The following is a 23,674-nucleotide window of genomic DNA, read 5'->3' as shown; positions in this document are numbered from 1 at the left end:
TGCACTACCGATCTGGCCGGTAGAGTTCAGAGTGTAAGTGTTGATTGTTCTTGCCTGATTGGGTGCGAGGTACGATGAAACAATTCAAGGTTAGCGCAATGGAGGCCAGCTTCCACGCGTTTTCAACTGGTTAGGAGATAAGTTTATGCTCGCCGTGTATGAAGATCGTTTAGTGCAAAATTATACATTATGTTTGAAAAGCTGCAATAGCATTGCTGCAAATTTTAAAATTGTTTATAATTCACTACTCCTTTGCTACATACACATAAATCATAAATAACCGTTACATTTGAAACTGTAGCACGTGTCATCATACCAGCCTTCGCTGCTCTATTGCAATGCGCTTAGCATAGCATACATTCAGGCGCTTATCGCTAGCCCGAGCTAGCCGTGAGAAAGAAAACAATGCGCACGAATCGTCAATTCCCATGCAAATTAATCTGCACCCGCCTTGATTTACATTCTCCCTGTGCGATGAACCGCATGGGCAAATGTATATTGGCCGATTAATCTGCGCCATCCAAGACGCGGGCCGAGCAGCGTGACATTGACACCGAAAGAGAAAGTAACGATTTACATACACGAGCGTGTAACCTTGACGTCGGTTCTTCTACCACATCTGTTCGTCATCACGTTACTGCTCAAGAACCCATTAGGAAGCTGTGTGCTACAGTGCAACGCATATTTTTCATTCGTTGACATTATCGCACCGCCAAAAGCATGCGCGAATGGGGGAAATGGTTGTGGCGTGATTAGTGACGCGACAGCAGCAGCAGCAGCAACAGCTGGATCGTACCGTCCGCAAAGGGACACAGAGTAAGATCATTGGCACATACACGAGCTCATCAAGGGCCGACACGGAGAAGTGAGCTTGAACCGTGAGATGACCTAATTTTGTTCGCGCTGCACTCCATTCTAGTGCTAAAGTGTTTTGGTTTGTGTTACGAGTTCATGTAACATAGGGTGTAAGTTTACTTTTGCGTTTAGTATTGTTTCGACGGTTATAGCAAGAAATCAAAATACTTTGTTGCGCGTTCGGTGAAATAATGGAACAGAAAAAAAAACATGAACAATTCCTAAACTCAACAGTTTATTGCGTCCTGTTGGAGGTAAATGAGAAAAACACTAAAACAATGAAATAATAAATAGCTTTGTTTTCTAGATTAGTTAATATTTCTACCATTAACAATGATTACTGATTACATACTAAACATTTCCCGAAAAGCATATAGTGATCCATGAAAGTCGAACAGGAACGATATCCTCTAACCTGGAGCTAACTTAACCTAAAACGGTTCACTATTAATGCTCTGTCTTTTCGCAATCTCTTGCACATGTGCGGGTGAATGTGCACATTTGGTTAAACATAGAATGACTAGATTACTGCAGCCTACCACACTAAATCTAGATGCAACTTTGCCTACTACCAGCGTAGCCTAATGTCTTGAGTGTATGAAAATGTGCTTGCCTAGCTGCCCCATTCCCACGGAATGCGATCATCTGCCCCCTCTACTGCTTCACCGTGGTAAACATAGCGAATGGGATGTCGAGCTGACTTTCCGAAAGCGTCTGACTGCCAGATCCTTGCACCGAGTGACGGATACCGTAGGAGAAGTAGATGATAAAGCCTACCACCAGCCACACCAGAAACCGTACCCAGGTGGCCGCATCGAGCTGAAACATGAGGTACACGTTCACGAAGATGCTGATCAGTGGTACGAACGGGACAAACGGTACACGGAAGGTAAGCTGTCGCTCTTCCGTCGGTTGGCAGGATATGATGAGTGTTAACAGCACCGCTACAATGGCCATGGCCGCTAGAAGTGTGCAGAATAGTGGATTGTAGCTGTTGAGATAATCCTGGGCGTGGGCAAGAATCGAGCTAATCACACTAATAACGATAGCTGTAAATAAAAACCAAAGTATGTTGCTAAAAATGCTCTAATGCTATTGAATTTTAATGAAAATGCTCTATTAGTAAACTCACCATAAATAAGCACGCACACCTTTACAATATCGGACGATAAGCTGCTCGGTACCGTCAGGCAGGTGAGATTGAATAGCTGTTTCATCACTGTTGACGACTTCGTTTGACTGCTCACGATAAAGTTGGTATTTTGCTCGTAGCGCAGTACCAGCACACTCACCGCTACGATCGTGTAGGCTAGCAACGTTCCGATCGACATCATATCGATCAGTTGATGCAAATTGAACAGCATGGCCATCGTACCGGAAAACAGGCCCGAAAGAATCGTGGCCAGCAGTGGTGTCTTAGTCTTTGGATGGACAGTCCGCAACTGCTTAAAGATGAGACCATCCGACGACATAGCGTACAGAACGCGAGGCAGCGGAAACATTGCGCCCAATGAGTTTGTGCACAGGGAAAAGATTGCACCGATCGATACAATCCACTTGATCTCCTGCCAGCCGAGGTAATCGAAAAGCCGCGGAAAGGGTGCGATCGGGTCCTGGAGATAGTACGGCAGTGCCATGGTAAGCACGGTCGCCACGCCAAAGTACGACAGAAAGATGATGATCAGCGAAGCGATGATGGCTAGTGGAATGTTCCGGGAAGGATTCTGTGCCTCCTCGCCAGTCGTAGCGATACAATCGAAGCCCACGTAGCCGTAGAAACATTTGGCAGCACCGGCCATCACGCCCGCGATGCCATACGGGAGGAATCCGCCTGCACCGATGTCCAGCCCGGCTGGAACGTTTGGATCGTCCGGTTTGATCGCCCAGTTAGCCGGATCAGCCTTAATGCCCACTGACACCAAAACGACCACTATGACGATCAGATTCACACCGGTGAAGAGATTGTTCAGCACAGTTGATTCTTTCACACCGTACGCCAGTAGGGCTGTTATCACTAGCACGACCAGGAAGGAAAATACGTCTGGGTACTCGGCCAAGAAACTCACACGCATCTGAACCACATCCTTGATGGCGTTTCCCATACGATGGTCGATCAGTGCGTCAATGTATCCACTTAAGCCTCGCGCAACACTTGCCGTTCCTGGTGTTGTGGTGAACAGAATGATCACAAAAGTTATAAAAAAAGGTTATTTTCTCATTGCTTATCTCACTCACCGATAATGTACTCCAGCATTAGATTCCACCCGATCGTAAAGGCAGCAAACTCGCCTATCGTAATGTAGGTGTAGATGTAGGCGGAACCGGCCTTGGGCACGCGCGATGCAAACTCCGCATAGCAGAGCCCCGCAATGGCCGCTGCTAGGGCCGCTATTACGAAGGAAATGACTACACCCGGTCCAGCCTGTTCATAAGCTACGGAACCCGCCAACACGTACGCACCCAGGCCGAGCGTGCTGCCCACGCCAAGACCGGTGAGGTCGAGTAGGGTCAGGACACGAGCCAGCTTCGAATGGCTTCCATCGTCGTTGTTAGGTTTTTTGCGACTGACAGCTTTCCAGAAGTTTTCCATGTGTTTTATTCGACGTCACCTGCAAATGGAAAATGTTTGAAAAATGTTAGAAGATACAAAAACATTAACATATACTGTTTACAGTAGATCGTTCTGGATTAGTTAAGTACCGGTGGTTTAATCGGTCCAATAACAATGGCATTCTTTTCATAAAAAACATAAATCAAAACAGATAAGTAAGTAAGTTTAAGAATTAATCGTGTGCATTTTCATTAACCAATAAATTAAAAAGTTCTTCGTAATCGGGGGTTTTCGACATTCAATTGACAAGCCGCCAAAGTAGAAATAAGAAATTTATATTTCAATTGTTGCACATTTATTTAAACACTTTGCTGCATCAACTTTGCTATAGTAATGTCAAATCACATTATTTAAATACAAAATTTGAATTATTCATATTTACTAAATTGTTTATTTATTTATTTATTTATTTATTATTTTATTTATTTATTTATTTATTTATTTATTTATTTATTTATTTATTTATTTATTTATTTGTTTGTTAGATAATTATAATAATAAAAGTTAATAATTATTATTATATCAGTTTTTTTGTAAGTATTAGTTAAAAATGCATTTCATAGATCCCAAATAATGTACAGGGCTTTGAGTTCATGCTTTTACCACAAACCTCATGGATGATCTCTTAAAAGAAAACACAAAATTCGTTACACCATCCCATTTAAATAACATTATCACAGAAAAGAGCGTGTCAAATAATTCTTTTGTAGAATTTTGCATCCTGCCAATTATCGCTCAACGATTTAATTGTAGACAAGTTGGCCCCTTTAATACTGGGTTGGGATCGTGCCTTATCTGCGCTAAACTTACGTATTGAACGTATTGAAAGTAAGTATAATAACTACTTACAGGGTTTCCCATGGGTTTACTGGTCAGTTCCCATCAACCAATAAATCGTGAGAAACCCTGTATAAGAACAAAGTGAATACGTAATAATATACTAGCGAAATTAGTATAAATACTAGCAAATAAGTCATAGAAGGGGCACTTAATTATACAATAGTTTACTTGCCTTCCACGAATTTTTTTCCTTTCGGCATGTTTTTGTTTATTTCGTACTACATTTAAATGATGAACCGAACATGCATTGAAACTATTATTGAAAATGACGCAAACGGTATAGGACCAATATTGATTTGACCACATTTTTTGCGTTTTGGCATAGTTCCTGTACCAGCCTGTCATACCAATCATTTAGCTCAACGACAGACGGGTAGAAAAGCAACAGCATCCCTTTCACGGGGCGGACAGCGCAGTTCTAGAATCGATTTCTACGTCGATAGTTCTCGCATGTCCTCATTCTCTACCCCGACAATGAGCTTCTTTGTTAGATCACTCATGTCAAACTAGCCAACGGCTCTATCGGCGAAAGAAAACAAAAAACAGCATATTCGCAACTGCTCCAATTCTGCAAACTCGTCACAATATAAACATTGTATCTTCCCTGCAAAATCCTCTCCATCCGAATGGATTTGTCATAACAACAGAATAAATGCAGTGACAATTTGAAACACACGCATATTATACGAGTAACGGCCGGTATGGGGCGGATGAGCTTGCCGTTCGTCTCGATCGGTGACGGTTTCGGTGCCACTGTGTCGCAATGGTAAAATGCGTTCGCGGCCGATTTATGCGCCACCGCTGACTGTGTTGCACTGCCGTTCCCGTACACATTCCTTACCTGTCATCGGTGCAATTGCACCATCAAGGAGAACCGTTTTTAATTTATTTTATTACGCCCACCCTCCCAAAAAATAAACCATGGGCATCCCTAGGTGGTTCTTGGTGCCATTGACCTAGGGTAAAGTACCGGGCATATTTCGTCCGTGTTTTGGTGAAGGTCTAAGATTTGCAAATATGTACCTGTACACCGCTTGATACCAAGCCAGCCAAGCGGCAAATAAACCGTGCAAAACACCGCGATGCTACCAGTGATGGTCGTGTGGTGTTTCATGATTTGAATTCGTTTGTAAATAATTGCACTATTTTTAGCGAGACCCATGCGGATGAAATCGAACCATCACATCGTGCTTCCCGTGCTTCTACCGACTATACTACGATCTTCAAATCTTCGTTATGTCGCGTATTTTGGCAAGCGAGACCTTCAAGACAACACAAAAAAAGAGAGAGAGAGAAAACAAAATAGTAAATAAAAACCAGGATACCCATAAGGTGTGGCCGGCTTCCCGCCCTCCATCGTAAAATACGACGCCTACATTGATGCAATATCGCTGAACGCATGTTTCAGCTAGCGATCTGTCAAATTGTTACATCGTCTGTTTCGGTTTCCAAGAATTGCTCACTAGAGCCGGGAGCGCGAGAGAAAAAAAGATCTAATACGTGCGCCACCATGCGTCTCCATTGTGTGTTTTTCCTCTTCGGCGGTTTGACGCATGGTTTGATAATAAACTCGTGCTAGCAAGATTTATTGGTGCACAAAACAAAAAAACGGATTCTTTCATTTTATTTCACCGCACATCGTTAACTGTTACTCCCGTCATGTGCCATTTATGTAACATTGATCATAGGTAATGTAGTAACGCATGGGTGGGAGTTGCAAAATCACTAGCGGACAAGGTCACATTTTCCCTTGAATTTCGACACATTTCACATAAATTTTGAGGAATGTTAATTATAAATCTTAAGTATCACTTCGTACCGTTCTATATCCGTCACTGTTGATAGCAGAGTAAACTCTTCGCGCACGCAAAAATTCCAAAACAGTCCAACGTCACTTTCAACTGAGGGTAAACTTGCAAACCTTCAATCGACACGCGTGTACTCTCAACGGGAAAGAAGGATAGCGAATTTAATCTTTTACCACGGCAGCGGTGGACAATGTGCACGCGATATTTACCACTCGACGACTGAGACTATTTTCAGAGCGAAACGGGAAACAAGGTATAGTTCGAGCGTGTATAGCATCAGTTAAGGCAGGACCTGTTTCACAAACACACCGGGAATCGATCTGCGCTCAGCTGACGCGAATGGCGTATGTGGCTGGTGTGGTCAACAGACGTGCAACCTTCCCACACTTTTTTATATCCGGATGCAAATTTGTATCCACTTCCACACTCTCGCCTTTTTGAATAGGTGCTCGGAAGGGGTATGAGGAGTAATAAGAGAAAGAGGATGGGGAGAGGTGTGCGGCATGTTTATGTGTAGACGTGATTCTTGAGATTTTGCCAATATGACGATCTAAACTTGCGTGGTGTAATGCGGAATGCATAACCATAGGCGAAATGATAAATGTGACCGCTATCTCAGCCAGCGCACGTCTTAAAGCTATCAATTAACCATTTTTTTGTTTTAACACGGATGAATTTCGATACAAAGGTATCATTTATTACGAATCAATTTACAATGGCCTTTTCATTTCAGCTGTTACATATTTTGCGTCTTATCAACGAGCAGCCCACATTTCGTCATCGCTGTAAGCTCCTGCTAATGAACTTGGCTCGGCAGTTGATGAATGACTTTTTCGTGCCCTAATACCACCCACAAACAATAGTAGATCAATAATGCGGACACGGTATGCGTCGGCTGCTTATCGGAACAAATCGATGACACTTCAATTACGCGGTAAAACGTTACAGCAAGCGCGTGCGTATGGATTAATTTATTGCTCGTCTCGTTCGTCATCGACGTTATCATAGGTGAAGAAGCGAGAATGAAATAAAATGCCCAACAATACTTACTTTAAGAAGATTAGTCTGGAGGACATTTCTTCGATAGTGAGGCAGGAATCGTTGGAAGTGCGGGTGATTTCATCATGCCCCGAATGAAAAAAATATACTGTAATTCATGGGAGAAGGAATGGACGTGGAATGTGGATGTAAACTGCGAATAGGAAAGCAAAAAGAGCGATAAAACCGACTATTTCTTCAAATAGACACTGAGCTGCTTATGTCAAATGTCTCTATTTAGATCCTTAAACAACTAGTATGCAATAATTATCACAATCACTTGTAGTGCGGATTTGCTCGCCTGGTCCGGGTACGCACTAGGTCGTTTGTTTTGTTTTGCTTGCTCTCACGTTCGTTTGTACTTAGCTAATGCTTATCATGAAAATTGGGACCGCCATTGATGCAGCCCGCGGGAATCCTGCTCACGCCGCCATAATACTGACGCCTCACTTTGCGAGTAACGAACGCAACCCCTACGTTGATTCGTTTGCTATCACGTACATCGGTGCACCTTGGAATTTTGCCGGGTCCTTCTGATCCACCATGTCGGACGCACCGTCGTACCCGGTATTGTCGATGCCGTTCGCCTTGGAGGCGGCAAGCTCCGCATTCGTGAGTAACCGCTCGCCCTCTATCGAGTGGCGGATTCCGTAGCTGAAGTAGATGAAGTAGCCGATGACAATCCAAACGCTGAAACGAATCCAGGTACCGGAGTCGAGCTGGAACATGAGGTACAGGTTGAAGAACACACTGATCAGTGGCAGCAGCGGCACTAGCGGCACTTTAAATGTAAGCTTAATTTTGTCCGTCGGCTGCAGGGAAATAACAACGAACAGCCCGACAAGCAGGGCAACGAGTATCGCCAGTCCTGCGATGACGCCCGGGTAGTCACCGTTAATGTAATCTTCGGCCGGTACCAGAATGCCGCATGCACCGCAGACAAACACGGCTGTAAAGTGGACAATAAAACATAAAGAATGGGATAAGTAATAGACCAATGAGGCCTTTTTGGTTTGCCCACTCACCAAAAATGCAAACGCTGAACTTGACCACCGCCGAGGACAGCTTCGTCGGCGCTTGATGACGCTCGCGATTGACGAGCTGCCGAATCACCTCCGGCACGGTCACGCTGACTTCCGAACTACCGAGCAGTTCCTCCGACTGGTAGCGCAACACCAGTACACTCACCGCTACGATCGTGTAGGCTAGCAACGTTCCAATCGACATCATATCGATCAGCTGCTGCAGATTGAACAGAGCCGCCATGATCGCCGCCAACAGCCCGGACAGCAAAGTGGCCAGCACAGGTGTTTGCGTTTTCGGGTGGACCGTCTGTAGCTTCTTGTAGATGATGCCGTCCGACGACATGGCGTACAGGACGCGAGGCAGCGGAAACATTGCACCGAGCAGGCTGGTACAGAGCGCAAAGATTGCACCGATCGAGACGATCCACTTAATGGCGTGCCATTCGATCGACTCGAACAGATGCGGGAACGGTGCTTCCGGGTCTTGCAGATAGTAGGGCAGTGCCATGGTCAGCACGGTCGAGATGCCGAAGTACGCTAGGAAAATGATGATGAGCGAGATCACAATGGCGAGCGGGATGTTGCGTTCCGGGTTCTTCGCCTCCTCGCCGGTCGTGGCGATACAGTCGAAGCCGACGAAACCGTAGAAGCACTTGGCCGCACCGGCCATGATACCGGCAAAACCGAACGGTGCAAACCCGCCCGCTCCACCATTGTAGCCCGGCGGAATGTCCTTCGGATCGATGGTCCAATTGTCCGGATCGCAGTTGATGCCTCCCGCAACCAGCACAATTCCGATCACGATCAGATTCACGCCGGTGAAGATGTTGTTCATCAGGGTCGATTCCTTCACGCCGTACGCTAGCAGGCCGGCCAGAATCAGCACCACGACGAACGAGAAAAAGTCCGGATAGTCCGACAGGAAGTCGACATCGATCGGCATAGCTTCGCGCATCGCTTTGCTTATTTTGTTGTCCACCAGCGAGTCGATGTAGCCGCTCATGCCACGGGCCACGCTGGACGTGCCTGCAAGGTGAGCAAAAACGACGAGAGTTGACAGTGAGGGAACAATGCACCCCGATCGCTCGCTACACCCCCAGGTTCCCGAGGTACTTACCGATCACGTACTCCAGAATCAGATTCCAACCGATCGTGAAGGCAGTAAACTCGCCGATGCTCACGTAACTGTAGACGTAGGCGGAGCCAGCCTTCGGTACACGGGCAGCAAACTCGGCATAGCACAAGGCGGCAATGGCGGAAGCGACGGCCGCCACCAGGAACGAGACAACGACGGCCGGACCGGCCTGTTCGCGTGCCACCGAACCGGCCAGAACGTACACACCGAGACCGAGCGTACTGCCCACACCGAGCCCGGTCAGATCGAGCAGTGTGAGGACGCGGGCCAGCTTCGACTCCGACCCATCGTCTTCGTTCTGTTTCTTCCGCGTCAACGCTGACCAGAACCGACGCAAGGGACCGTCCGCTCGCATTGTTACGCTCCGGAGGGTTATCTGTATGCGGGTGTAGATAAAGCAACGTGTGCGTTTAGTGTGCGAGATATTCGACGGAGGGGGGGAGGGTTGGGAAAGTGGTGAGAGTAATAGGAGTGGACGCAAGCTGGCACTTTTCGCATACATTAAGTTTGAAAGAGCGGCAGCGAACCGAATCGATTGCGGAAGCGACCGATTTGCAACGGTCGATCAATTTCGATTTGGCTATCAAATCGAGCGCCTCAAGCGTGGAATGAGCCAAAATATATGGTAACTTAATTTGCACCGCCGTTGTGCCGCTAGTCTTCGTTTAAGCAGCCATCTCTAGTGACCGTCTCTCGGGTAGCAGGTAATGCGAACTGCTACTTTCACCCAGCAACGAGGAGAAGCCCAAAAGGCAAATTTCATAAATACGAATGCACACTGAAAGTTCCCTGCCATTTGAAGCATAGGACTGTGTCAAAGATTTGATGCTAGCCTCATCTGAATTCCCCAAAAATAAAAAATAAAAATAATTTCCAAAAAAATCGGAATTTCCTTTTCTTTATCAAAGCGTTCATTTATTCATTGCTGGAATGTACTTTCCAAAAGCTGCCCAGTTGAACAGTACAAGGCAAACCATGACAGAGTAAGCAGGTCGACCCAGACCCAAGGTCAACGGCAAGGGTGGCCGATGCCTGGAAGCAGTAACGAAACGCTCAGACGGTGGCCAGTCTGCTCCAGTATGTCGTCAGCTCGCTTTTAGATACCGCAACCATTATTTGCATGTCAATGCGGGTGCAATGAGAACTCGTTTAACTGGAACCTGCACAAAACTCGTCAAGCGTACTAATTGAGCCCGCTGTTCCGTGCCGTTCCGTTTGCCCGGGCGGACGTGCTGAGAACACGTCGCTTAAGATTAACCTTGATGGCGCAAGCGCGCACGGCTCGTGTTATTGAATCACAATGACCTATTGGAAACGGTTGTACTGAAGCTTCACGGATGAGGTACTCGACCCGTAGCACCGAAATTTTCCATTTTTGGATAAACCAATTTTGAACTCAATCGAAAACGATTTGTCATCGTTTGGGTGCTGCGTGAATATAACTTCAAACAAAACACCAGCTTTATGCGCCTGTTATTTCTTCTGTTAGCACCTCATCTGTGTGTTAGCATGGTACACATCAAACCTGGGTAGTTCATAGGGGAGGTACGATGCAATAGAGGGTGTAAATAGCGTCTAACGTTTAACGCAAACATTGCTCTGTATGGACATAGCAAATGAGAGATAAACGCGCGACGGACAATGCAAACGCATGATTGGACATATTAGCGGGCCCTGCTGCTGATTGATTGTGGAGTTATCATTTTTGTTCCCCCTAATTGCCTTTAATTGGTCGTGACTGTTTGCTTTACTGATAATTTTGCATCATTTACGTAGACAAAATAATCAATCGTAACGAATTAAATTGTGGCTTTAAAAAAGAGCTATGCTTTCTATAGTTTGCAGACATTTGTTGAGTTCCAGTAGATGCTGCGTTGGTTAATAGAAGCTTTTACTTGTTATTAGTACCGTGCAAGGGAATAAAGCACACACTAGGTTTTTGCAAAATAGGACACAACATGCTATGTGGCAACATATGATCGAACAAGCAGCGACTGGTGATGGTTGCTTCTGTGCGAAACGAATGGTGTAATTAAATTATTACACAATTCGCACACACACACTGTTGTTCGCCAACTACAACAAGGCACATTCGTGACACGTGTGACATCTCTGTCCCCAATTAGAACGGGTTTCCAAAGGCGGGTACGGTAAAAAACCTTTTAAGATAATGGTGTGCCCAAAAGGCGATCATCATCGATCGGAGATGACGGTATGGTGCAATATGATCAACCGCGTTGCTTTCGGGCAAAGACTTTGGACCACTCTCTGTCACGGTGGTGTGATTGTCGAACCAATGTTGAAAAGCGTGGCCCCGCGGATGGCTAGTGAGTGCAAGGCCGGTCAGTGAACCGAATGCACCCAAACAGCGCTCTCGTTGATTAATGCGCAGCCTGCAGCAGCCTCTCTACTGCTTCTACGGTTCTACAGCACGCAGCAGTTGACAGATGGCTCTATCCTCTGCAGACCGACTCGACCACTTTCGAGCGATCAGCCTTGTTGTTATGGTTCGAAACCATGCTGGTTCACAGTGTGTGCAAGTTTCATTGACCATCGCGGTGTAAGGCCAGACAAACGGGCAGACACGGGCTATCAGCTTTGTTTTGCTCGTCTCATTCGCTTTCGCGTTCCACGGGTTCGCCATCACCGCCTTGATACTGTGCCAGTATGTCATCCGTCACCGGTACGATTCTCTGCACTCTACCCAACCCACAGAGCCCGAACCGATACTGCACTGCACTCCGATCGCAGCAGAAGGTTAACGACCAATCCGGTGAAAGCGATACCCATCCACACCTTCGATAACCTCGGACAGTGGCGATGGACGCCGTGCCGGAAGCAGATTGTTCAAAGATGGCTTGCACACCAAATCGAGAAGCCGAACGGGTTGTCGGAAGAATGATTCTTAAGGTAATTTGTTGATGGGTCGCTTATTTGCATTTTCACATAGACCAAACGAATCAAAAGAGCCATTAATTTTGCACTAGCGGAAACAGTACATTTGTTGATTCCGAGCTTGAAGACATTGGAAACCCCTTTTTGTGTAGACAACGGACATTGGTACAGATTTTTCCGTAACAGATTTTTTTAAGGAAATGTTATATTTCCCGTTTATACAGTTACTAATTTAGCCATTTTTGTTTCGCCTTATGGTTATACAAATTCCACAAATTTTCAAAATTTCAATTGCTTGTCTCAGGATCATGAATCTAAATACTGAAGATTACAAAAACTTTTAAGTTAGTTTTCAAAATGATTGGATTGACTGATATAAACACATAAGCATAATTTTGGGATGCCTTCAGATATGTAACAAAATTTACATTATGTTTGGAGCTAGGATCATATTATAATTCTGTTAATTTATCACGAGCCGTTATTCGTTGGAAATTAGTAAATATACTTTAAATAAGTTTTTTTTTAAATTAAACATTCTTTTACATATATTTAATTATCAAATTTTAAACTGCACACAGTGTACCGACAAGGAATATTTTTGTTCAATATAAATTAAAGTATAGAAGCAAATCTTATTTTATTAACTTTTTAACAATATTCAACATCTGGATCGTCCTTAGTTTATCCGACAATAAAAGCTAAATGCTCATTTTAATTTCTTCATATTTTGACTCATATTTATTTATGACTGAAGAATTGTTTTCCTTGTCAAAAAATGTGACTGAAGCAATTTAATCGCAATACCGCTAAACTAAACAACGTATTACTAGAAGTTTACCGATACAGTTGTGAAATGTTTACTTCTAATAGCAATTGAAGTTGCATTAGCAAGTGTTGTAATTTAATTTTAATAATGCAGTGTCGGCCTTTCTGTTTGAAGTGACGCCGACTTTGTAAGCGATGTATTTAAAAAAAAAATACTTTTGTCGTTTTCAATTTTTAATTAGAAAATAATTTAAAAAACACTGTAATTCCAACATACTTTTTTGAGTTCTTGTCATAGTTAAACCTTACCGAGTCGGCTCGCCTAACAAAGCTAACAATGTGTGTCAATTCTCACATAATACTCAACGATTACTCAACGAGCCAAGTCCATTCTGCAAGCGATTACAAACTGATACCGCCAAAAAAACAGTCATCAAATCCATCAAACGCCCATTTACATTTCTATTGGCAGGGACAGCTTAATTTGAAAAACAAAACAAAAAAATAAAGAAAAACATTATTTATTAGTATCACCAGACTGTGTCGTCTGATAAGCGCTGATCAGTTGACTAAATCACCTACTATAAACAGCAGACGGACTTACGGACCCGCACTATGATTGGTTTTAAATCACCTGAATTAGAGGCGGACGATGTCTACGGCTTCGTAGCTTGATCGGTAGATAGAGCGTGATTAAACGCATTCATTTCAGTATCGGGTGGTAAAACAAAGGCACTGGGAGACAATTGTATAACGATCAGAATATGCCCCCGTTCCATCGATCATATGAAATATTTATGAGCAAGCTCGGTGATGGTGTTATACCGTCCCGGAGACTGCTTACTGATACGTTTTCCAGTCAGTATCAGTTACCTTTCGATAATGTAACAGCTTACTTGAAGAGAAGACTCTCAAACTCTGGCAATGAATACAATCATCGTGTATCAAGCTGTGCACAGGTGGCTGTGGATTAGCGTAATACGATCATACATCCATACTGTTCAGACAAGAATTCCTTGACACGTGCTTGATTATGTCTAGCAGTATCATAAGCACAAGCTGAAGTGGGAACGTAAAAAAATGTGTCCAGATGTTACTTTTCATTGTGAAGAAAAAGAGAATGTACTTGGATGGAATCTTAGTCTATGAATGCCGCAACAGAGTGGACGAGAGTAAGGGAAATACAGCTAATAAACAAAGTGCTACACTTTACAATAGCTTGAATTGTATTGGGTATTGCAACAACCTATTACTTACATCATAAAGATAGGTATCTTGTACAGATGATTACAATTCAGAGAATACCATCTTTAAGAACAGTGTTCAACCAACGTTCTACCCCATAGCTTTAACAGAAATGATAAAAGAAACCATACCATGTTTCATTTACTACAATACACTCCCAACACCTTTAGAGAGCGCGTGGGCTGTGGCGCTCTGCCACACACAAGTATGCAAATTTGCTACCTCGTTTGCTCGTGCGGCACAAATCTCCAGAGAGTCTACATTTAATTGCATTCCATAAAAGCGCAAACAACCCGAACCCGGGGCGCAGTGTACGAATCACATGTCCCCGGGACCGTACACCTCCAGCTTCCCAACGGTGAAGGTCGCCGTCGAGATGCTTTATCGTCCGAACCATCGCCCAACAGACATTTCCTGCCGTACGGTGGCAGATATAAGGAGCGAGAGAAAGAGCAAAGGTACGGTCGTTGTGATTATGTCGACGCTTTCGTCGTTTTCCGGCTGTTTGATGGATCGATCCTTAATCAACCTGAAGCTGAACTGAATATGGGTAGTAAACAATCCTATCCAGATAAGAGGCTCACCGAAAAAAAGGCCGAAACTCGACAAACCTCCCCCATCGAACTTTTGGCCATCGATCAGACCGAGGGTGGTAAATCATACCGAATGCTCATACTACCGACAGCGCAGTGCCGGCGTGCGTAGCGTTCATATCTTGCATACGCCACCGCGGGGCTCGTGACTGGCAATGACTGGCTGATAAGCCCATCGTTTCATTGTTGAATCGCACTGTGGCCTATGGCGTGTGCTGGTGCATCTTCACCGCCGGCTGTTCAGAACTATCGAGGGCGTTTAAGTGGGTTAATTACGCACGGGAACACGAAATGAAGGTCTTCGTTGAGAAGTAGATATATTCTATACCGAAAACAGTAAACACATGTTAAACACGTTTAAGTAAACACTTTGTTAAGGGGGTTTAAACCAAACTACCGTTTCTATTGAAAGATATCACAAATACAAAAGCGAGTTTTCTTTATTTATTATTACAATAACTCATTCTAAATTGGAGCATGAACTGAAAAAAAACTGTAAAAGCAGGGAATAAATGATCTTGAAGATAATTGCAGTTGTTGTTTGTGACCATTTCAGTGAGATTGGCGTGAATAATACTGCATTAGCGTTATAATGAGCAAATAATCAAATTAGATTTATTCCACGCCAGTTTCTTTAATTTATTTAAGCTGCCTAGACATTTGCCTTTTCTTTGGCCGCCTAGACAGTTTTGAATTTGTTTTGGGCTGCCTAGACATGGGTCGTTGTCCCAAAACTCGTTTGCCAGTAACATACACAAAAAATACACCTACACTGATGTATTTTGCATGCTTTAGAGTTGAAAGCCAACTCTGAAGCGAGCAAAAAACAAAATTATGGGTCGTTAGCGAAAACAAAACAACCTCCTCGACGATCGCGCCGCCAACCTGTTCATCGTGTGTCTCCTCTTCAAGGCCTAGGAGCAAGCTCAACCCCGATTTACAACCGGTTTTCAAGTCTTTCTAATCTATCGAAGACGATATGCACGCCTTTTTCCTAAATGGGACCCTTACTATATAAAACTGTGTTGTTTAAAGTGCACTTTTACAGCCTAATTTACGGACAACTTTAACTACCATTCAATCGCATCGCACACTTTATGACCCCGTACGTTGGGTGGAATCTGCACAAAAGTTCCAACTCTTCATGCATCGAGCAGGAACCTTAAAGTGTCCACACTTGATGGGTTGTATATTGTGTCGTAAATAACTATCTATATTGTGAGGCACAAACAAGTAAGTGTCCAGAAAAGGGTGAAGACATTTATGCTAAGAAATAGAGAAAGCAGTATTAATTTTTTAAACATGCTATAGGTTATACTTAAACACGTTCCCTTGCATTCCATGAACAAGTTACATTTAACAGAACAAATTTAATAATAAAATGTTTCTATTTTTATTAAACTGAATCCCTTTAATTATATCGCTCCTCCCATGATTGGTTGTACAATAAAAATTAAAAATATAAACACACCCACAGCCATGGTTACCTCAATAAATTGATGAGATTTAATGATGAATCATCTTTTCCATATATTATATCCCAATACAAAAAAAAACAGAAATCACCATTCTCATTCTCCGACTGAATTCAATCCACACGGAACGGTGGCGAAGGTCAACCAAACCTCATTAACTCCGAACTATAAAACGGCAGAGAAGCTTTGCACAAAAAAGAAATCCCCTTTGCATCGTGTTCTGGTGAGCGTTCACGCCATCATTGATGGATCAACAAGTTGTCCCGTTTGGGAGGTTTGTTTTGATGACGATCGAGAGACGTTCAAAAATGTAGAAAAAAAAACCCCAAGTGCCGATCTTCAACCACGTCCTCCTAGCATGAAAACAAAACTAGCAAAAGCAACAAGAAATTACAGCAAAACAACTGGAACCCGGTTCCGTCGTTTTCATTCCAACTGAGTTAATAATACGGCAGAGGGAATGGCATAGCAGAAACACACACACAAAAAAGCCAATGAAAAAATATTATCCAAAGGTTTGACGGAACAAGAGAGACACAGCACAGCACATTGCAGTAAAGGGTGATCGAAAAGCCATCAAACCGGACGCACATAACTGATTGGTACATGTTTAGCAAAATCCTATTCAGGCTCACAAATATCTACAGTATTGAATGCGGGCAAGGGCTCAAAATAAGAGAAAAAGTAACACAATCAATGATAGATAACATTTGTGCTGTAAAGGTAACAACAAAACGACATCCTCTTTTTTTGGGGGGTAAAACGCTAAACATCCATTACAGTCGTGTTGAAATGCATTTGTGATACGTGTTTCAGCAAAACAAGCCTGTACATTAATTTAGCGTGTACATTTTGATGCATTTTTACAAGGTTTGTGGTACATTCTCGTTTTTGTTGCTACTAATGTTAACATCGAGATCCCCCAAATTACTTTGTTATTAATTCATCTATCATCGTTTTGACTTTTCCGGAGATTTTCAACTACACGATCACACATATTTAGCTTCTGAGTAATCCCATTATATTAAAAAAGCTCTTTTGCATCAAATAACGTCTAGTTGCTGTTTTTTCGCACTACTCACTACTACTAAGTACTGCAGGGAGAAAGGTACTTGTACACAATTTCATTACATGCTGACAATATAATAAAGCTCCCACTAATGCAAATCAATGACAAACGGATAGCTACCGCCGAAAATTTTCCAAGCAGGAACGTGTCTTCACATTAACGTTCAAGCAGCACTAATCGATCGTTCAAGCCGGCACTCGGTCGGTACATAACACACCACATTATTGCACAATTTAGATACTGTCCAGTGTCACGTTTTGAAAGGTGATTGACTGTGAACAATCGCCCATTTATAGCACCAAAAGGGACTTTGCGGGGAGGAGAAGGGGTTGGGGCAGTGTGGCAAACAAAACCCTTACGATTAATACTGGAGGGGAAGGGAATGATTCAATATACAACACTGTAATAACGCTGTAATTTTGGCCTCCACTAATCCAATGCCATGGAAGCCATGGCCCTAACCGTGTGCACAGGCACGTGGGGGGGGCACGTTGAAGGCACTTGAAAACACCGTGCACTAAAACTTGACGACTTTGAGAGCAACAAACCCACTACAGGCTGTCATTGGGACATAAATCCAAGAATCATTAGATTCTACCCGTCTGTGAATAACAAGTGTTTGGAACCGAATCGTATGTTAATTTCAAGAGTAATGTGCTTTTTCGATATTTCGACACATATATTTGGCACAGCTATGGTTAAGCTTTCCAAAGCGAGAACTGGGTTCCCGATCTAATTAGAAGCGGAAATTAGGGCCTATATTAAGGTTTGCAACAAAACTGTCACCAAAATGTACCGAATTCGCTAGCACCTCACAAACAGCTTTCACTTTTGCTTCTAAACCACTCCATTACGGGCGGATTATGTGGTGGCCACGCGCTTTCGGTGTGCGTGCATACGTGCGTGTGCTTTAAGTTAAAAGCTTTAAGTGATCCCTCTCTCTCGCGCTATTGCTTGCTGTCACGGCAACGGTGTTCACTATAACAGCTAATTTCAATATTTTCCACTACTTTGATCTATTTCGCACTACATCTGTTTGCAGTATAACAACAATTTGGTGGAACAGTTTTTGTTGCACACACTTGAATTAAAAAAGTTAATGATTACAATTTCCACCACCGCAATTGTTCACAATCTCCCACGTTTTCTACTCAACCGTACAGAACGAATTAAGTACCGCATTCACTTACTGCACAGAAATCAACACGAGCTGCACACGGCGGAGAAGGGCTAGATCCGGGGTGGTTCGAGCGAATAGATTCAGCTTTGACGCGGCAACTACCGTTTCGAGAGTGCGTTTGCAAATCGACCGCACCGGTCGAGATCTTGCCGAGAAGTGTGCACTTTTTCCCTAGCGAAACCACAGGTGAGTGCAGGTGAGAGACACCGCTGAGCAGCAGCAGAAGCACACATGCTAGCGAAGTATGATGGAGGGGCAACGACTCACATACGCCATCCCATATGCGGAGAAGGGTAGTTGAGTTGTATTGTGTTGACGATAAGCAGCACACAAAACACTAATGCTAGATCAGTTAGCGTAGGCCATGGTCTATGTAAAGAAAGCGAATGGAGCGTCAGTTGAGGTTGCAGATTGTTGTGCATCGAGTGCTTCTACACGCGTTTTTGGATAAAACAAAACCACATTTAATTCTATCGATATTTTTGTTTAATTAAAAAGATTTTTGTATAAACAAAAGGAATATTTTTTTATGAAAGGAAACTGCATCTTGCAACGCCTTTCTATTCTTCATATGGACTTTTTGTTACGGTAAAAATTGTATCCTCATAAATAAAAGATAAATTCTTCTAAGTGTGCGATAATTATTCATTTCAAATAGTTTTTCAGATATATAGACTTTACTCATACACAAAATGAAAAAACAACCTTGTAGAATTGAACAACAACAAAAAACCAAAAACGTTGATTTTGAAAAAAAAAATAATAATTTTTTTTCCTCATTAATAACTTCCTCATAATAACTAATAACTACTACAAAAAATCTTCTGTTTGTGTGATCTTGACGGTAAGGAAAAGGCAAGAAAAGATTTCGATTTTTTATTATAAGTAATACGGTATGTGGTCTCGTAGTACAGTCGTCAACTCGTACGACTTAACAACATGCCCGTCAAGGGTTCAATCCCCAAATAGACCGCGCAGCCATACGTAGGACTGACTATCCTGCTATGGGGGAGGAGGGGGGGGAATCCATTAGTCACTGAAAGCCAAGCCCGCAAGTGGGTACAGGCAGGCCTCGGTTGTTGAGCCAAAGAAGAAGAAGAATACGGTATGTGGGAAAAAAATTGACCAACATGTTTTTTATGAATTGACTTATTTGAATTGACATAGTATTTTGTCATAATATATCTCAAATATTTTATAGTTTATTTATTTATTCATATACTTCGTTTAAATATTTTCAACAGTGGTGAAGATTGTTTTTGTTTAATAGTTGTCATTAGCTTAATTATTCTATTTCTTTTGATGTGCAAAAAAATAATTTTTTTCAGTAGACTGAAAAAAATACTACCAATTGGCTCATTAATGTTCTGACAACTCTCAACTCATGTAGAAGTTAATAAATTTACCAAATTTACTATACAAATATTACAAAATACATTGAGAGCCAGCAGCAACAAAAAAAGAATAAGGTAACACACAACAAAATCACACAAAAGTGTCTTTCCTTTCTAAAGAGCCATATGATGCACGTTTCCACAATCATGAATTTGTTCATCCTTTCAAGGAGACGAAACAAGAGATTTCAATGCAACGCAAGGCTACGACATGTTTTAAGGAGTATTTAGTACCTATGAAACAAAACCACACACACTTTTTGTGCCACCCAACATAAATAGTTCCCGTATTCTCTTATCGGTGGGATACAACAATGGCGACATCTTCTAGTTGTGTATTTCCAAAAGATTAAATTCCAATTCCACAACCTCTCCATCACGACCCTTATCGATGGGGGAACAGATTTTTCGACCGGCTCTGAAGTGCTAAATAAATCAAAATAATTTCTCATCAAAAGGGAAGGGAAGCTCCACCCGTTCCCGCAAACACAACCGTTTAACTGATTCAAATCTACATCCTTCTTTTGCTTACGTGAAGCCTGCAGGATGGGATAAATTAGGCACGTACACCCTTTAAGAAGGATTCAGACAGACCCTAATCAATTATGGTACAAAGAAAAAAAAATCTTGTCGAGACAGAATGTGAAAGCGATAGGCATTAGAAGTCCTAAATACCTGGATCGTAATTGAGGCTATACAGTCCCGAACCATGCATCGTCACTAGAAAATGATAACATTAGCACTAGAGAGTGCGTCTGCGTGCGCGTCCAATGCAGATTGTATATTACCGCAAACCTCATTGATAACAATGAGGTATTACAAACGCGGCGCATAGCGGCCGCTGATGTGAATGAACAATTAATGAAACAACGGGTGATAAGCACTTGAGCCCAACAATTCGCGATGGGGGGTAGGTGTCTTACGGCGGATATGTACTATTTTCAAATTACCCAATCATCGCGTGTTAAGCGGAGGTGCCGGAGATGATTGGGCAATCGTAATCGTCATATCGCCAACGAAAGCGACCTGATCTAGTAGTGATAAGGGTGATTAAATTCGTTTAAGGATATCGCTTCACCTGCGAGAGATGAGCGTGCGCATGTGAAGGAGGGTTACGTACGACGTAGCGAGTCGGCACAATAACCCGATAAACCCGCACCCGATTGCCGTCGTCTAGAGATGTGCCATAAAATGTCTGTTAGTAAACAAGCGATGGGTTTGCTGTGTACCTGATGCAGCTAGACCACCGGACTTAAGCCAACCACGCTGTAACTCATTTTTCGACGATAAGATAAAACCTACCCTAAATCTTTAGGACAATCACATGATAAAGATCTGCCAATGGTTATGGACTATCCCAAAGCTGACGTATGTACTATTTACCAAGCGTCCAGTTCCAACCGCTTGTGCTACAAAAACTTAAGTATTTTCTCTACTACACTGTTGATGCAACACAATTTACATACATTGGTCTCTGCGGTGAGAGAGCAAAATAAACACCCGCTACAGCTGACGGAAGCGTGATCTCGTACATCATCAGCCATGTGCATAATGCTGCCCGAAAATGTCCGAAACCCAAACAACGATAAAAGTGCTACAAAAAAACAACAACAACAACTTTGCGCTGCCGCATTGGTCCGGAGGTTATCATTAGGATAACCTGTTATCAACTACCAAAACCGGTTGAAGCACTTTTTTGTTTTTTCCTTCCCTAATTGAGGTGAAGTGTTGCGAGAATTAAAGGGGGAAAGTGAATGAAAAAAATATTAAAAATACGAAAATAATACTTTTTGCATGATTCGGTTAAATTACTTTGTCATTGGATATTGAAGACGAGAATGCTGCATGCGTTGTAGAGAGGAAGATGATTTTGATAAGCACCCGTCCTATGGATGGAAAAGGAAATTGGGTTAAGTGAATAACTTTTTTTTTCAGCTAAAAAATTGGCAATTTCGTGTGCACAACTCACATAATTGACAATAAAGTAAGAAAAACGTTGGTAAATGTAAAAAAAATGTTAACAGTACCAAAAAATGTAAAATTTGCCGATTAACAATACAGTACGTCTTAGGCAAGGTGTTATTATGGGGAAACACGATCAACTAGATCTATTTACTTACTCTGTGAAAATGCGATCATTATTTTTGAATCGTAGTACATTTTCTGCAGAGGCCTGGTATTGGGTAGTCCAGGCGTTCCGTTGTTTTTTTAATAGACTTGTGTCCTACAAAACGCTCTCAGAACTTACCCATCCTCTTGAACAAACTGTACAGGCTGAGTCGCTCCATACCAAAATATTTACATGTGTGATGAACCTTCGAATGTATTCTTACTAATAATTTCGTCCTTTGCACATGAGTTTTTATTTTACAAAGAATGTGTTTGTAGTTTGATCACTTTTGTCAAACAAACAAACATATTATATTTTAAGTAGATCATTTCACTAGAATCACCAAATATTCATTGTATCTAACCATTCGTGGATCATTAAATAATCTTGAATTCCTACAGACGATATAATATCCAAACATTCATAAACCTATAACGAACTTCGTTAATCTTCTATCATTAAGTCATTTTATGAATCTTATCAATCTTATGAATCTATAAAATGGTTCATGAATCTTCTTCTTCTTCTATTTGGCGTAAACGTCCTACGGCGACGTGCCGGTCTATACAGGCTTTCGAGACTTTATTCAGTACCACGCAGCCGGATAGTTATGTTCTGGCTACAGGACCATATGAGGATTGAACCCAGGACGGCTATATTATTAACCGTTGTCTCAAAGACCAAATGTACACCTTCATCTCTATGACCGGCTTCCCCGGTTATCCCGTAAATTTTGCATGACAAGTTATTCTTTTTCACATTGAAACTTCAATAATTTTTTTGCATTAAAAATTAAAATTTCAAACTTTGTACAAAGGTGCGGACATTAGTCTTATTTACTATAGTGAAATGAGATTTACATAGTCTCGTCTTCTAGTTTTTAATATTTTTTTTTAAGTTTGACAACTCACCTTTCAATTGGAAGTGTTTACTGCTCTTCTATGTAAAATACATTAAAATTGTCTTTTTACGGACGACTTATTCAGAGGATCGAAAAAAACATTCATTTTTTAAATTGTTTTACATTGTTTCATAGTCAATGTTACCAAACATGATATGCTTGCTAAGTACAAATCATGAAGAATACTAATTCTGCCACTTTTTTTTTCTTTGGCACAACAACCGTTGTCGGTCAAGGCCTGCCTGTACTCACTAGTGAAGTGGGCTTGGCTTTCAGTGGCTTATTGTTACCATAGCAGGATAGTCATAGATAGGATAGTTTACGTATGGGAGCACGGTCTATTCGGGGCTTGAACCCATGACGGGCATGTTGTTAAGTCGTGCAAGTTGACGACTGTACCACCAGACCGGTTCCATTTCTGGAACTTCCACATTTTTCTTACTTACTTACCTATCCGGCGCTACAACCGCTTTGCGGTCTTGGCCTGCCTCAGGAGTGTCCGAAACCGCTGACGGTCTTGCGCCTTCGTCTGCCAGTCCGTTATCCCAGCCTTAATGGCGGACGCCTCCACGCCATCTTGACACCTCAATTTGCCAAATTAAAAAATATTACATCTTTGCTAAATGTATGGGATAGCTGGGTATGCCGGACGTAGAGATAAGGGGTATCAAAATAAAATAATAGAAATAAAATATTTAAGAAATAAAAGGAATTGAATTGAATTGAAAGACA

At 42.4% G+C, this 23,674-nt stretch overlaps 2 protein-coding genes across 4 annotated transcripts; both read right to left on the bottom strand.

The window, feature by feature from the left end:
• Positions 1-1,068: 1,068 nt before the first annotated feature.
• Positions 1,069-6,462, bottom strand: LOC120959180 (cationic amino acid transporter 2-like). 2 transcript variants are annotated; one of them, XM_049609202.1, is made up of 5 exons: positions 6,126-6,462; positions 5,330-5,568; positions 3,091-3,464; positions 1,988-3,016; positions 1,069-1,904 (listed from the first exon to the last, which is right to left on the bottom strand). In XM_049609202.1, the coding sequence occupies exons 3-5, from the start codon at positions 3,443-3,445 to the stop codon at positions 1,510-1,512; spliced, it is 1,779 nt and encodes a 592-aa protein (XP_049465159.1). In that variant the 5' UTR covers positions 3,446-3,464; positions 5,330-5,568; positions 6,126-6,462; the 3' UTR covers positions 1,069-1,509. The 2 variants fall into 2 exon arrangements, with proteins under 2 accessions (XP_049465159.1, XP_040238320.2); XM_040382386.2 differs by lacking the exon at positions 5,330-5,568 and having other exon boundaries at positions 6,126-6,460.
• Positions 6,463-7,367: 905 nt separating this feature from the next.
• Positions 7,368-18,711, bottom strand: LOC120955824 (cationic amino acid transporter 3). Of its 2 annotated transcripts, none has more exons than XM_040377010.2 (4): positions 18,548-18,711; positions 9,295-9,688; positions 8,178-9,203; positions 7,368-8,101 (listed from the first exon to the last, which is right to left on the bottom strand). In XM_040377010.2, the coding sequence occupies exons 2-4, from the start codon at positions 9,665-9,667 to the stop codon at positions 7,626-7,628; spliced, it is 1,875 nt and encodes a 624-aa protein (XP_040232944.2). In that variant the 5' UTR covers positions 9,668-9,688; positions 18,548-18,711; the 3' UTR covers positions 7,368-7,625. The 2 variants fall into 2 exon arrangements, with proteins under 2 accessions (XP_040232944.2, XP_040232943.2); XM_040377009.2 differs by having other exon boundaries at positions 18,535-18,648.
• Positions 18,712-23,674: the final 4,963 nt, after the last annotated feature.

Source organism: Anopheles coluzzii, chromosome 3, assembly GCF_943734685.1.
Source record: "Anopheles coluzzii chromosome 3, AcolN3, whole genome shotgun sequence".
In the NCBI taxonomy this organism is placed as follows: domain Eukaryota; kingdom Metazoa; phylum Arthropoda; class Insecta; order Diptera; family Culicidae; genus Anopheles; species Anopheles coluzzii.
This window is presented reverse-complemented; position numbering and strand designations above follow the sequence as displayed.